General features: G+C 47.4%; 1 protein-coding gene across 4 annotated transcripts in view; it reads left to right on the top strand.

Annotated features, from left to right (window-relative positions):
• Window positions 1–16569, top strand: part of gstcd (glutathione S-transferase, C-terminal domain containing) — a 219717-nt gene that overhangs the window by 13127 nt on the left and 190021 nt on the right. For all 4 annotated transcript variants that reach the window (XM_038792710.1, XM_038792709.1, XM_038792711.1 and 1 more), the window contains exon 3: window positions 10455–10949. In XM_038792710.1, coding sequence (XP_038648638.1) covers window positions 10455–10949 — 495 coding nt within the window. The remainder of the gene's footprint in view (window positions 1–10454; window positions 10950–16569) is intronic.

Below are 16569 nucleotides of genomic sequence, written 5' to 3'. Positions count from 1 at the left end.
CCACCCTAACCCAGTAACCCCACCTAACCTTTTTGGATACTAAGGGCAATTTATCACAGCCAATCCACCTAACCTGCACATCTTTGGATTGTGGAAGGAAACCGGAGCACCCGGAGGAAACCCACACAGACACGGGGAGAACGTGCAGATTCCCCACAGACAGTGATCCAAGGCCGGAATTGAACCCTGGTCCCTGGCGCTGTGAGGCAGAAGTGCTAACCACTGTGCCACCATGCCGTTATCTGCACACGTCCCCACTTCTGACCTTATGATGGAAGGGAGGTCATTGATGAAGCAGCTGAAGATGGTTGGGCCCAGGACACCACCCTGTGGAACTCCTGCAGTGATGTCCCGGATCTGAGATGATTGACCTCCAACCACCACAACCATTTGAAGCAGTGAACCTTTGTGCCAGGTATGGCTCAACTAGCGGAGAGGTTTGCTAGAGCTGCTTTATGCCACACTCGGGCAAGTGTTGTCTTGCTGTCAAGGGCAGTCACTCTCATCTTCCCACTGGCATTCAGCTCTTTGTCAATGTTTGAACAAAGGCTGTAATGAAGTCAGGACCTGAGTGACCCTGGCGGAACCCAAACTGAGCATCCATGAGCAGATTATTGCTGAGTAAATGCTACTTGATAGCCCTGTTGATGACCAATTCCATCACTTTGCTGATGATGGAGGAGAGTAGACTGATAGGGCGGTAATTGGCTTGGCAATTTTCCACTTTGCCAGGTAGATTCCAGTGTTGTAGCTGCACTAAAGCAGGTGGCACATGTGGGCACTGCACCTGGAAATGAAGGGGTTGTGCTGGTGGCTGCCAGGGGATTCTGAGCAACAAGCACGAAGATGGTGACTTGTGGGAGTATTGGGGGGAGTGGGGAGGCAGGGAGACAGGGGCGGGGGCGGATTTCAGGGGTGTCAGGCAGAACCGATGCCAGGAGAAAGGAACGCACCCTTGCAGCTTAGTAGAGATTGTTCTTCTTCCAATATTGGAGGGCGGTCCTCCTGGTCATGCTGCTCGCACTGACAGCCGCTGCCACTGCCTTTCAGGCAGCATTGCTGACCCTGCTGCTCCTCCGACCCCCTCAGGGGAACAGGATGACCCGCCTCTCATTCACAGCGTCGTGAAGCTTGGCCCAGGTCGGCATCCCCAAAGTGAGGAGCAGGTCCGGGCGCTGCCATGCTTGTGTGTTGACTGGGAGCGAGTGGTGAGGGAGCATTTAAAAGCAGCTCCCACTCGTTAGCAGTGACAAACTGAGGCGAGACAGCCGGGAAGTTCATGGGGGTTCATTTTCAGCACTATGCGCCATGAATGCGGGCCACCGTCTCACCAATGCAGCCAAATTGGCCCAAATCAACATTTTGAATTTTTTCTGTTAAATCGCACCCTGAGCGTCAGCACATTTTATTTATAAAAAAACTACTTTTCCTCCCTCTGGTCGTTGTGAAATTCTTTTCGGGAGCTTTTTGTGTCAGCAGCGAGACAGGTAGTCACTGTTGTACAAAATTAAAATGATAAGAGTAAGTGAATTTCTGATTGTGATCAGGTCTCAAGTTAAACATTTGTCTACATGCCGCTGCCCAGTAGATGATTAAGAAAGCCTGGGGCTTTTATGAATTTGATTTAATTCCAATCCAGTGATCAGAGATATACAGTAGTGGGAAAATATTTTTCAGTTGGCAACTAGAAGCTTCTAATAAAATAAGTTGATTAAATTAACCCTTTTCACAAAAGCTAGTTGGGGTACTTTTAACCCTTCTTGGAAATGTCTGTTAAAACAATGGGCGCAATTCTCCCATCGGGAGAGTGTTTCACTCCGGCGCCGGAGGCCGCTCCCTGCCCCCTATTCTCCCACCCCAGGGGGGCTAGGAGTGGCGCTGCGTCATTTATGTGTGCCGGGCCATGGCGCAGCGTAAAAGCGGCGCTGCGTAAATTACGCAGCCGGTGCCGCGTAAATGATGTCACCCGTGCATGCGCGGTTGCCGTCCTCCCCGCGGGCGCCCCGCAAGAAATGTCGGATGGATCTTGCGGGGCGGCGGAGGAAAGGAGGTCCTCCTTCAGAGAGGCCGGCCCGCTGATCGGTGGGCAATGATCGCGGGCCAGACCCCTTTTGAGACCCCCCCCCCCCCCCGGTGCAGGATCCCCCCTCCCCACTCCCACAGGCCGCACCCCCAGCGCTCCCGGGCTGTTCCCGCCGGCAGCGACCAGGTGTGAACGGCACCAGCCGGAACCTGTCGTGTTGGGCAGGCCGCTTGGCCCATCCGGGCCGGAGAATCGCCGCTCACCCGTTACAAACGGCAAGCGGCGATTCTCCCAGCGGCCAGCCGTGAATCTCACTGCGCGGTTTGGGGGGGTTGGAAGAATCGCGTGCGGGTGCTGGGGCGGCGTGGCGGGACTCGCCTGCCGCCCCCATGATTTTCCCACCCGGCGCGGGGGAGGGGGAGAATTCCACCCAATATCTCAGTTAGTTAATTTTTTAATAATCTTTATTACAGTATTACCACAAGTAGGCTTACATTAACACTGCAATGAAGTTACTGTGAAAAGCCCCTCCTCGCCACATTCCGGCGCCTGTTCGGGTACACTGAGGGAGAACTCAGAATGTCCAATTCACCTAACAAACACGTCTTTCGGGACTTGTGGGAGGAAACCGGAGCACCCGGAGGAAACACACCCAGACCCGGGAGAATGTGCAGACTCCGCACAGAATGACCCAAGCTGGGAATCGAACCTGGGTCCCTGGCGCTGTGAAGCATCAGTGCTAACCACTGTGCTATTGTGCCACCCACACGCCCAATGCCTTGTATATTTTGGGCTGTGTTCAGTTCCTCGCTGTATCAATTTCCTGCTCCTAAATGAAACTAATCCCCCTGTGAATAAAATGTGTAGATTTAGGAAAGTCGATAGCTAATCATGTGTTCAGTGTTAGTTTAAATGTCTGTCACCTGAGACAGTGGGAGCTGGAAAATAGTGTCGCCATCCAACATTTATTTTAACTGGTCAGTTCTCTGGCCTTGTCTGCAGGGAACCAAGATCACATAAGTTCGTACTGTGGGAATAATTGGACTAAGGTGAATAGGTATAATTCAGTTCCCATTTTAGTCTTATGTTTGTTAATTTTTTCATTAACAGTGCTTTCACTGGCAGGGAGAGTAGAATTACAGCATGACAGGCTTACATGGCAGTCTCCATTATCAATGTGGACATACGTTGCAATGAAAAATTATGACAGGAATTATGTACAGGTATAATTAGATCAATATATAAATAGCTGCCCTCTTGGGGAATATGGAGTACATTGTTCTGAGATGTTCTATATAGTTTATAGCTGCATATTTAGGTGCTTTCATGTTTTACTCTAAGTGATGCCAATTATTTTTTATATAATAGGAAGGTCTTAACATATAAGAGAAAATTTATTGCTTAGAAGTAGCTAAAATCTCCAGCATAGAATCAGGCGATTTGACCCTACTGCTGTGACAGTATCTATGTTCTACACAAGGCTTCTCCCACCCTTCTTCACCTAACCTCATAAAGCTGCTTTGGAAATACTTAATTTAATACGATGCAGTATTGCTGTAGCATTAGGTATTTCTGTGTTGATTATCAATATCCTCATGTACAATCACTGTTTTAACCACTGGAAATGAACGGTTAGTGGTTTAAGTTTGCAAGTTTTGTAAGGTGTACGGTGTGTTTTGATTTATAAGAGATGTTAGGAAGTGTAAGGACCTTGGAGATGGTGGTACATTTTAAAAAATATTATTGGAGAAAATTTCTTGGCACTTTAATATTCTGCATAGTGTAAAATGTTTGGCTTTGATAAAAGTCTACTATCGTACATTCAAGTAGTTATTGTACTTTTTTCAGTAACTGGACAGCTGGATCTTTTATTCAACATGAATTAAAGTTGTTAACTCCAACATTAGCAATCCCTTTTCACTGAATAGGGAATATTAAAGCTTACTGTCTCTTACAATATCTGTCTCCAGTCGCATTTTTACCAAGAATTCTGTACAACACACAGAGACTGCTACATGTTTAGCATCTTACAAGGGGCTGTTTAGCACACTGGGCTAAATTGCTGGCTTTGAAAGCAGGCCAGCAGCACGGTTCGATTCCCGTAACAGCCTCCCCGAACAGGCGCCGGAATGTGGCGACTAGGGGCTTTTCACAGTAACTTCATTTGAAGCCTACTCATGAAAATAAGCGATTTTCATTTAATTTCATTTCACGTCAGAATGTCACTGGGAAGGGCGTTTAATAGCAGAGGGATTTTGTGTTTCATCTCCAGTTCTGTGAATGGGAGGGACAGTAATCTCCAAATGGCAGAAATGGATTTGCCCTATAGTCAGTTCTGCACAGTCACGTGGCAGAAACTTCGGGTAAATTATAGGTAATTTCAATAGTAAAGTATCAGTCTTCGTTCTCTGTCTACTAATGGCAGGCGTGTTAAATACAGGCTCGAGTCAGCCAGTGACCAGTTTTGCTTGATTTAGTGAACTAGTTTGGTGGACACTCAAGGCACAGGATTAGATGTAGGAAGTCCAGATCTGCAGCGCCAAACTTTAGAAGTGAGGCACTACCAATCACTTGCATTTATATAGTGACTTTGAAGCAGTGAAGCATCCCAAGACACTTCATATGAGTGTTATCGGACAGAATTTGACAGTGTGGTATGTAAGGAGATATTAGGGCAGATGGCTTAAAAAAGATGGCAGACAGGTAGATCTTAAGGAAAGTTAGATGAGATGCGAGAGATAGGGCGGTGGAGAGGTTTGGGGAGGGCTGGGTGGGGGTTGTGGATTCCAGAGCTAAGAGGGTAGGCAGTTAAAGGCACGGCGGCAATAGTAGGTGAGGGAAATCTGGGGTGTACAAAAGGCCAGAATTAAAGGAACACCGGGATCTCAGAAAGTTGTAGATCTGGAGGAGATCACAGAAATAGGGAATCAAGCAAGTAATACCAATGAGTTAAGAAATATGATCTTGCATTTATATGACATCTTATCACATTCTGCAAAAACATTTTTGAGCACTGGACGAGTGAGATGCAGTGATTGTAGTTCACAGAGGTGAATACTTTCATAATAATAATAATCTTTATTGTCACAAGTGGGCTTACATTAACACTGCAATAAAGTTACCGTGAAAAGCCCCTAAATGCCATACTCCGACGCCTGTTCGTGTACAGAAAAGGAGAATTCAGAATGTCCAATTCACCTAACAAGCATGTCTTTCGGGACTTGTGGGAGAAAACCGCAGGAAACCCACACAGACACGGGGAGAACGTGCAGACTTCCCACAGACAGTTACCCAAGTCGGGAATCGAACCTGGGACCATGGCGCTGTGAAACAACAGTGCTAACCACTGTGCTACCATGCCACCCGACAGCAGCCACTTCACCAGAAAGATATCGCAAACATTGAAATGAATGACTACCAAATCTGGTTTAAAAAAAGTTTTGGGGGGGAATAAATGCTGGTGAACAATCACTCTCTTTTTCAAATGTTTAACATCCAGTTCACAGAATAAAGTTGGAGAAGCACAGTTAACGTTTCGAGTTTGTACAACTCTTTTACAGAGCCTTCTGTTGGAGGGTCACCTGGACTCAAAACTTTAACTCTGTTTCTCTCTCAGCAGATGCAGCCACAGCTGCTGAGTTTATCCAGCATTTTCTGTTTTTATTTCAGATTTCCAACATCTGCAGTATTTTACTTTTATTGGAACAAAATTTGAGTTCATGTCACCTTTGAGGAATTTAGCTCTCGCTTCCTCATGATTCTGTGTGGAAGTCTTTCAATTACTCCAGTCAACAATGTTAGGTTTTGAAATCCTGTCCATACTTTAAATTTCTATTCTGCATGTCTTAGTTCTTTGTTTTATTACTTTTAGGGCTATTTATAGCTGATGATTGATTTTTGCAGGGCAGCATAAAATCTATTTTGCACTTGGAATGAATCTCAAACAACTTAATCATAAATTACTGGAGGCAATCCAACACAAAACGATCGCAGAAAGACTTGGAAGTACTTTTTCCCCCCTGTTTCTGTTTTGTTTCCATATTTGGTGATTCCTCGTACAAAACGGCATCTTGTGCCATTGTTCTGTCATGGAGCCTTTAAAGGCATATTTTATTTAACTCTTGCATTTCCTTTATTACTAATTTGCTGAGGAATTATTATTATATTAGGGCGGCACGTTAACACATTGTTACCACTGTTGCTTCACAGCTCCAGGGTCCCAGGTTCGATTCCCGCTTGGGTCGCTGTCTGTGCGGAGTCTGCACGTTCTCCCCGTGTCTGCGTGGGTTTCCACCCGGGTGCTCCCGTGTCCTCCCACAGTCCAAAAATGTGCAGGTTAGGTGGATTGGCCCTGCTAAATTGCCCTTAGTGTCCAAAAAAGTTAGGTAGGGTTACGGGGTTAGGGTGGGGATGTGGGCTTGGGAAGGGTGCTCTTTCCAAGGGCCGGTGCAGACTCAATGAACCGAATGGTCTCCTTCTGCACTGTAAATTGTATGATTCGATGATCTATAATACAGATAAGAACTGTAAACTATTTTTCCGTCTTGAGGTTTTACTGTCCACTTCCTATAGAGTTACACAGAGGCAGTGAAGACCAAGCTTGATCTCCAGGTAGTTTGGAGGATAGGAGTTTGATAGATCAGGGAAGTTGAATGTGGTTTAGTTCCCATTTTGAAGTAGTGTATTGCATGCTTAATTTTATATTTCCATGCTAAATTTCTATGTCTAAAACTATCTTTGTTAATTTATTATGGCTATAATGATAATTGCTAGCGGTGCTGCTACAGCGCCATCAGAGGGTGTAAAATCGGTATGACAGGTTTGTAAAGGCAGAGGAAATTGGACCTTAAATAGCGCCTTTGGCGACTGTACGAGCGTTTTATACTGCTGCAGCATCCCGCTCCTATATTCACTGCCCTGGCTAAGAAAGGAAAGTATCCCATATGCCTTCCTAACCACCTTATCTATCTGGCCTACTACGTTCAGGAATCTGTAGACAGGCCCCTCTGCGGTAGCCAACCATTTATTTGGTATTCCCAGCCTTGTTAGCCTTCCCCAAATGCTTTAATTTAATAATAATCTTTATTGTCAGAAGTAGGCTCACATTAGCACTGCAATGAAGTTACTGTAAAAAGCCCCTAGTAGCCACACTCCGGCGCCTGTTCAGGTACACAGAGGGAAGAATTCAGAATGTCCAAATTACCTAACAGCGCATCTTTGGAGACTTGTGGGAGAAAACCGGAGCCCCAGAGAGAACCAACGCAGACACAGGGAGAACGTGCAGACTCTGCACAGACAGTGACCCACTCTCCTCCGGATGATAGAACATAGAACATAGAACAGTACAGCACAGAACAGGCCCTTCGGCCCTCAATGTTGTGCCGAGCCATGATCACCCTACTCAAACCCATATATCCACCCTATACCCGTAACCCAACAACCCCCCCCTTAACCTTACTTTTATTAGGACACTACGGGCAATTTAGCATAGCCAATCCACCTAACCCGCACATCTTTGGACTGTGGGAGGAAACCGGAGCACCCGGAGGAAACCCACGCACACAGGGGGAGGACGTGCAGACTCCACACAGACAGTGACCCAGCCGGGAATCGAACCTGGGACCCTGGAGCTGTGAAGCATTTATGCTAACCACCATGCTACCCTGCTGCCCCTAAATGATGTGTGATCTGAAGAGGAACTTGGGGTTGATTATGTTCCCATGGTGCTCCTATTTTTTGGAACACGGAAGGGTGCCATTCAGCCCATTGTGTCTATGCCAGCTCTTTGAAAGAAGTCCCCGGTTAGTCCTGCTCGCCTGTTATGTCCCAAAGCACAGACAGTGGCCCAAGCCGGAATCGAACCTGGGACCCTGGAGCTGTGAAGCGATTGTGCTATCCATAATGCTACCGTGCTGCCCACTTTGTCCCATACCCCTTATTAACTTTAGTCAATAAAACATCTCAATTTCAGATTTAAAATTAATAATTGGTGTTCCATCCATTGCCGTCTGCAGAAGAGAGTTCCAAATTTCTACCACCCTTTTGTGTGTGGAAGTGTCTCCTAATTTCACTCCTGAAAGGCCTGCCTCTATTTTCTAAATTTCAGCCCCTAGTAGGAGACTCCCCGGCTGGCAGAAATTGTATCCCTCTTATCGATCCTATCTGTTCCCTTTCATATCTTAAACTGCAATCAAGTCACCCTTTAACCTAAATTCCAGGGAATTCAGGTTGCCCTGCCTTGATTCTGTGTTGTAGTTGATGTGGTTTCGATATTGTTGCTTGGCACTGAGAGACAGAGAGTGAGTACGTGAATCATTTGATGGGTGGTTCCGTGGGCTGCACACATACTGTCGTTTCTAGGGACTGCCAACTGAACCTTTGTATTACTCGCTGAAGATCATTTGTACGATGCTGCTTGAAGCAATTTGTAGCACTCACTGGGTTGGAAACATACACACAAAACACGGACAGATAAAGACCGGTCAGTCTGGCCAGTCCTATTCAATCTTAATGCATAATGCATCGTGATACATACACCTTCCACCCCATCAGGAACCATTTAATCTGCTAGGATAGGCAAACAAACAGATAAAGACACAGGCCAATTAGAAGGGTAAAAACAGGAACATACCTTTCCAAGGCCCTTAGGCGGGCAAATCTAGTCCAGCACCCTCTCCCGAACATGCCTAGCTCTGGATTAATGTTAGAGGCACCTGCCTCTTGCACAATGGGATCTCCAACCCAACCAGAAGCAGGTCCATCTCTTGGCTGAAGGAATTCAGAGAATCAACAAACCTTTGTCCTTCATCACCGGCCCAATAATCTCGAGGGAAAATAGAACCGCCTAACATCCAACTTATTTCTGCCCTTACATAACTTGACACCCGGTCCTCCCTGACCCGCTCGATTGAAATGATCTGCTCCCAAAATTAGGGCAGATCTAATTTTAGTTCATTGAAATCCCACAAGGCATTTCCACAGTATCACAGGTGATGTGTATGTCATTGCGGGAATGTGCACTGAGCTATACATACCAAAGGGTTTCAGGATTATTTGTACCCTGATCTTTGGCTGATCTCAGCTGAGTTGGGTGTGAGGGGAAATTTACACGGTGCTCCCTGGCCAGGAGAGCTTAAATTCGCCGGGACTCCTGCCTCTTTACTGTTGCCCTTTCAGTCCTGCTGGAAAACCTCTGCATGTGAACACCGTTTGAAGACAAGATCAGCTTCATCCCTGATGTTCCCCCTTCTCGTGCTTCAATAGTTTATTAACCCTTACTGTTCAGGTTGACTGTGTAAACCGCTCTGGTGTAATACAGTGCAGAAAATAAAAACTTGCTGACAACTGACTTTACAATGAAAAGAAGACGCCTGGGCGCATGAATAGATCAAATACTGATGTAACTAATGGCCCGGGATTATACACTTCAGCTGACGAGCGTAACGTCTACATGTAGAGAATGGGCATGTATTGGAGCCCTTAAAATAAACTTAGGTAACCACATGAGAGAAAGGAAAACAGGAACAACTGTTTATGTTCAGATCACAAGAAGACCCTTGTTCTCTAGACCCAAGGAAACTGTGTCTTACTGTCAAATTAAGGTGCCACTGGATCGTGTAAATCCCAGACTATTGGTTATTTTGAATGCTCTCCTTCCTGTTAAGTTTAATTGTTATTTTGCTGTAAGTAATGGAACACATCTTGGCCTAGATTTCATGCATTAAAGCCAAGTGTGTGCCGACAAATATGAACAGATCTGTTAATCAAAGTTAATGAATCCATTAATTAAAAATCTACATGGGTGCAAACTTCTGTCAGCCCGATCCATTGTAACTTCACAGATCCACAATTACAGCAGGAACGAGGTTTGTCGTGTTGTAATCCTATCCTGTAATGGGGCTGGCTTGGCCCAGTTGGCTGGGTAGCTGCTTCGTGATACAGAGCAACTCCAACAGCGCGGGCTCAATTCCCATACAGCTGAGGTCTTTCATGAAGGCTCCACCTTCTCAACCTTGCCCTTCGCCTGAGGTGTGGTGATCCTCAGGTTAAACCACCCCCTCAAAGGGGGAAAAGCAGCCTGTGGTCGTCTGGGACTGTGGCGACTTTACTTGACATCCCGTAATCAGCTCATTTGATACGTTCACTAAGCAAATTGTATTATCACAGCAGACAGAAATTTGTGATGGAGAAATAAAAGTAAAGATAATATTCATAACTTTTAACATGAACTACATCTGTGCTCGCAGGTCCAATATTGCCCACTTTACCGTACGCTGCACTTGACTCATCGCGTACAACTCCATGGTGCATTGTTACGTGTACCTCAGTGACCAACATGGCTTGCTGCGCTGCAATTGTTTCTCGCAGTCCAGCTCAGATTGTGACAAATTATGCATTCAGCAGGAATAATATGTGTTTCTGTATCTGGCAGGTGAGCCAATGGACGAGGCTGTGTGAGATTAGCATTCCACTGGCTGTGGAAGGCTTCCTCAGAGATATGAGTGACCAGAAAGCGGCCATTCCACCCGAGATCCTGCACCTAGAGGACAAACTCGGGGAGCCTGTCCGAGTTCACAATGATGATAAGATTCGTAGGCAGAAGCTGCAGCTGTTATCCAAGGAAAGAGAGAAGGACCCAGACGAAAAGGCATCCGAAAGATTACTTGGCTGTTACTTTGATGAAGGGGCTGACACAACTCGAGATTCAAAGAAGGAAAATAAGGATATCGAGGTGGACAGCCTGGAACTGAGGACGGCGCTGTCTAAACTTTCTGTGGAGCAAGTACCAGCTGTGACCAGCAGAGAGCAGCCCTGCATTAGAAAAGTGAAAACTGCTGACCTCCCCACGTTGGAACGTGTATTTGCTGAAGGACTTTATTTTACTCTCACGGATGTGGTCCTATTGCCTTGTCTACACTACTTTTTTGTAAGTTCCTCGTTATCTGATTTGCTCATTTCTTTTCTCTTTTTAACCTGCTTTCAGTGGTAAGTTCGATTTTCTTTCATTTTACAGTCTGGGTTGTCAATCTTTAAAAGCTGCATCTCAAATTACTTTTGCAGAAGAGCGAAAGCACTGCTTAAAAAATGCTTTTACATTTTATTTAGAAAAAGCACTTTGCTTGCAATACACAGAACCACAGCGGTCCCTCAGGTTGTGGGGAGCAGGGAAAGCTTTTAGTTCAAGATCAGGATATTTTGGCATTACAATCTTGCCATTTTTCTAGCTTTCTTTCCTGGCCTGTGGCTCTGTAGGGACTGGAGTTTGGCCACTCATCCCCATCCAGACAAAATGACCTAGCAGAGTGACCCTTCCTTTTTGCATTTAAACCCAGAACATTTCACCAGATTGTTTGATTTGTGGGAGATGTTGGGAGGGCAAAGAGTGTCACACTTGGGTATAGTGCTGTCTTCACTTAATGTTCCTACTTGTAGACGATCCAATTGGGCCTGGAATCGAGAGCAGGCCTAGCTCGGGGCAGATCCAGCATTGCTACTTTTGTTTAGCTCAGGGCAAACCAGGGCTAACACCCGAGAGCTTCCTATGCCAAGTGATTCAGTGCTGCACTGGGTGGCACTCACTGCGTCATGAGATGCACTGGACATTTTCATAGAACATTGAATTTACAGTGCAGAAGGAGGCCATTCGGCCCATCGCGTCTGCACCAGCTCTTGAGCACCCTACTCAAAGTCCACACTTCCACCCTATCCCCGCAACCCAGTAACCCCACTTAACCTTTTTGGACACTAAGGGTTATTTAGCATGGCCAATCCACCTAACCTGCACGTCTTTGGACTGTGGGAGGAAACCGGAATACCCGGAGGAAACCCACGCAGACACGGGGAGAATGTGTAGACTCCGCACTGACAGTGACCCAAGCCGGGAATCGAACCTGGGACCCTGGAGCTGTGAAGCCACTGTGCTAACCACTATACCACCGTGCTTCCCACGGCTAGAGTTCTTCTGATCTTCATGCCACGGAGATTGTTGCATCATTGTGCGCAGCTTTCTTCAAGGGTCAGTGGAGAGCTCCGTCACTTTGCTGCTGACGGCCAAAACCTGAGCCGCTGTCTTTTCTTTCATGTGAGAAAAACACAAAGAGCGCGATCCAATGTCCACGCTGCGTCAGAAAAGCAGCGCACGGTGGTGCAGTGTGGCCGATTAAAGCCGGGAGACACCGCTCCCGGGATCCACCTGGCTCACAATGCCTTGCGAGTTCCAATGCAATCTCGCGAGATGCAATGTAAATCCTGCCCATTCTGAGCTGGATCACTTTTGGCAAATCTGCATATTAGAGTGAGACAGTGGGAGGGATTCTCCATCCTGCTGCACCAGATTTCTGGTGCGACACGCCGTCGAGATTCTCCGTTACACCGGCTGGCCAATGGGGTTTCCCATTGTGGGGCAGCCCCACGCCTTTGGGAAACTCCCAGGCTGCCAGCAAAACAGAGAATCCTGACGGCGGAGAATTTAGCCTAGTAAGTCCTACTCTAATGTGCAGATTCCCGAGGTACCTGAGGCTTTGGGCCTCATCCGCTTCGCCTTGGAGACCTCGGGCGAGCACCATTCAGCACTGCGCCCGACTAATGGGGACCATTTGGAATGGCACTCGTGGGGGTCTCCCAGGGCATCGGAGGCCACCAGCTGCATGCCCTTTGGGCCAGATGGTGCCCTGGCACTGCTGGTGCTGCCTGGCATTCTGGCAGTGCCATCTGTGAGTCAGCCTGGCACTACCAAGGTGCCCAGGTGGCATTGCCAGAATTTGGCCACTCGGCCACCGAGCCTACTCCGCCATTCAATCATGGCTGATATTTTTCTCATCCCTATTCTCCTGTCTCGTCCCATAACCCCAGATCCCCTTATTAATCAAGAACCGATCTATCTCTGTCACCCAGTGATTTGGTCTCCACAGCCTTCTGCGGCAAAGAGTTCCACAGATTCACCACCCTCTGGCTGAAGAAATCCCTCCTCATCTCTGTTTTAAAGGATCGTCCCTTTAGTCTGAGATGGTGTCCTCTGCTTCTAGATTTTCCTACAAGTGGAAACATCCTCTCCATGTCCACTCTATCTAGGCCTCGCAGTATCCTGTAAGTTTCAATAAGATCCCCCTTCATCCTTCTGAACTCCCAAAGAGTACAGGACCAGAATCCTCAACCGTTCCTCATACAACAAGCTGTTCATTCCAGGGATCATTCTTGTCAACCTCCTCTGGACCCTTTCCAAGGCCAGCACATCTTTCCTTAGATACGGAGCCCAGAACTGTTCAAAATCCTCCAAATGGGGTCTGACCAGAGCCTTATACAGCCTCAGAAGTACATACCTGGTCTTGTATTCTAGCCCTCTTGACATGAATGATATCTTTGCATTTGCATTCCTAACTGCCGACTGAACCTGCACGTTAACCTTAAGAGAATCGTGAACAAGGACTCCCAAGTCCCTTTGTGCTTCTGATTTCCTAAGCATTTTCCCATTTAGAAAATAGTCTATGACTAAATTCTTCCTTCCAAAGTACATAACCTCACACTTTCCACAATGTATTTCATCTGCCACTTCATTGCCCAAGTCCTGTCCAAATCCCTCTGCATCCCCCTTGATTCCTCAATACTACCTGTCCCTATACAGAACTTTGTATCATCTGCAAACTTAGAAACAGTGCCTTTAGTTCCTTCTTCCTGACCATTAATGTATATTGTGAAAAGTTGTGGTCCCAGCACAGACTTCATGGCCGGGATTCTCCGATATCCCGGCCAAGTGTTGACGCCGGTGTCAAAACCGCACGTGCGACACCGGCGTCCACGGGCCTCCAGGCCCAGTAATTCTCTTCTTCCTCGGCGGGGGGGGGGGGGGGGGGGGGGGGGCTAGAATGGCGTTGGGGGGGGGGGGGGGGCTAGAATGCCGTTGGGGGGGGGGGGGGGCTAGAACGGCGTTGGAGTGCTGTGCGCTGCTTCGGCGACGAAAGCCGGCCCTGCATGGCCGGCGCTCATGCGCATGCTTGTCGGCCCCCGTGCAACATGGCGGAGACCTACAGGGGCCAGCGCGGGGGAATATAAGTCCCCCCCAGTGCTAACCACTGTGCTCCCGTGCTGCCCATTCTGTAGTTAAGACAGGCCACTGAAGCAACATCATCATGTATCTTTAGAAAGTTGGTCGTGTGAAACTGGAAATGTTTGGAAAGTTTAAAGATCTAGTTTACAAAATCAGCTGATTGCTACTGGTTTCCTCATTTTTCACCATGCTGAGAGCTCCCTGATAAATCAGCTCCATGTGTAATTGCCACATGCTTTATTTAGTGACTTACTGGAAGGTACACAAAATATCCTGTAATGTCACTGAATGCAAGGCATGCTTCATTATTACAAATTGGCAGTCCTATCAGGGTAGCACTCTCTGCTCTGAATCAGAAGGACACGTGTTGAAGTCCCGAATTCTGAGGACGTAATCTCCGCTGGCACTTCCAGCGGAGGGAAAGCTGCAGTGTCAGAGGTTCCACCTTTTGAATGAGACGATAAACTGCGGCTCTGCCTGCCGTTCTCAGCTCCACTGGCAATATTGCACAGAGAGCTGGGCGATTTCCAGGCCACTGTTTATTTAACTCTGAACTAACATCATTAAAACACATTATCTGATCGTTAACTGTGTGCAAATTGGCTGCCACCGTTTCCCACACTGCAACATTGACTACGCGTCAAAGGTACTTCAGTGGCTATAAAGCACTTTGGGATGTCCTGAGGTTATGAAAGGCTCTAGATCAATGCAAATGTTTTTAATTATACCGTCAGATACCAGAACAACTCATGACATAATGATGTAAACCAGAAGGATTCTGGTTCTCATTGAGAAACCAGGTTTCCTGCAAAGTAGCAGCTGTGCAGCTCACTTTCCTGAATGTCAACATTTAATTGTCACAACTTCGTCCTTTCCAACAGGTTAATGAATAATGTTCACAAATGAAAGCTCCTCGCCCTTCATTTAGCTATTGTTGGGGATCAACTAAACAGATATTCCATGAGGGGATATTTCATATGAGCTTGTATTGAAGGAAGGGGCTGCAGAAATTGCAGGTTATTTCCATCAGGGAATGTTGATCTTGAAATTTGACGTGTTCTCATTTTAATGTTTTTAGTAAAGTCATAGAGGTGACACTCAGTCAACCCTGAAGACTGCTCCCTCATTTCTCAGATCCAAAGCACATTAATTAAGATAGCCTCGCCATCAAAGCCAGGCTGACATATTGGTACAGTAAGAAGTCTTCCAACACCAGGTTCAAGTCCAACAGGTTTGTTTCAAACACTAGGGGCGGAATTCTCCGCAACGGCCGACGCCGTCGTGAAACCCGGAGTGTTTCACGCCGGCGTCGACGTCAGCCGCGCATGCGCAGGTTGGCTGGCGCCAACCCGCGCATGTGCGGTTGTCGTCTTCCCCTCCGCTGCCCCGCAAGACGTGGCGGCTTGATTTTTCGGGGCGGCGGAGGGGAAAGAGTGCGTCTCTTGGAGTCGCCGGCCCGATGATCGGTGGGCACCGATCGCGAGCCAGTCCCCTCCTGAGCACGGCCGTGGTGCTTGATACCCCTCTCTGCCCCCCCCCCCCCCCCCCCACATGCCCCAAACTTACCTTTCGCGTATGTTCACGCCGGCAGCGATCAGGTGTGGTTGCCGCCGGCGTGAACAGGTCGGGAACGTCAGGCCGCTATCCGGGCCGGAGAATCGCCGGTCGCCGTGAAAAACGGTGACCCGCGGTTCTCTGAACGGCGTGTCACAAAAAGCAACACGCCATTTGGGGGGGGGGGGGGGGGGGGGGGAGAATCGCGGGGAGTGCCAGAGTGGCCCGCCCCCGATTGTCCCCCCCGGCCTGGGGAGCGGAGAATCGCGCCCTAGCTTTCGGAGCACTGCTCCTTGCTCATTCACCTGAGGAAGGAGCAGTGCTCCGAAAGCTAGTGTTTGAAACAAGCCTGCTGGATTTTAACCTGGTGTTGGAAGACTTCTTACTGTGCTCACCCTAGTCCAACGCCGGCATCTCCACATCATGACACATTGGTAAGCTGTGGTTTCTTGGCTTGATGAAGTGCATACACTTTGTTCTACTCCAGGCAGGAAGGATAGGACTGGAGACCAATCTTTACACACTTACAAGCTTTTATTTATACTGTACAGAGACACACATTACAAATATACACCTGCAAATGCAACAGCAATAGTTTCAATCTGCTCCTATTCGTAGGAGCACAAGTGAACCCCCAGTTCATCAGCACCTGAATACAATTAAATTCAAATACTATATAATTTACACACACAATTTATAATTTGTCCTGAGTTTGGAGATGTACTTGCTGCCTGTTTACTTTCCAAACAGGTGCCAATAATCCAATGTTCAATGGGAATGCAGTTTGGGTGCGAGCGCTCTAAGTTATTGGGCTTTAGATCTTTAGTAAATGTGTAAAACATTTTTGTGGCTACGTGGCCTTTGTTTGAATTGAGGACTGGGTGAAAAGTTGCAGCTGTCATCCAGACAAATACTGGAAAATAAGAAGGAATGTGTAGAATAATTCGAT

Source organism: Scyliorhinus canicula, chromosome 3 (genome assembly GCF_902713615.1).
Source record: "Scyliorhinus canicula chromosome 3, sScyCan1.1, whole genome shotgun sequence".
NCBI classification, from domain to species: Eukaryota; Metazoa; Chordata; class Chondrichthyes; order Carcharhiniformes; family Scyliorhinidae; genus Scyliorhinus; species Scyliorhinus canicula.
Note: the sequence above shows the minus strand (reverse complement) of the source record. Positions and strands in the feature narration are given on the sequence as shown.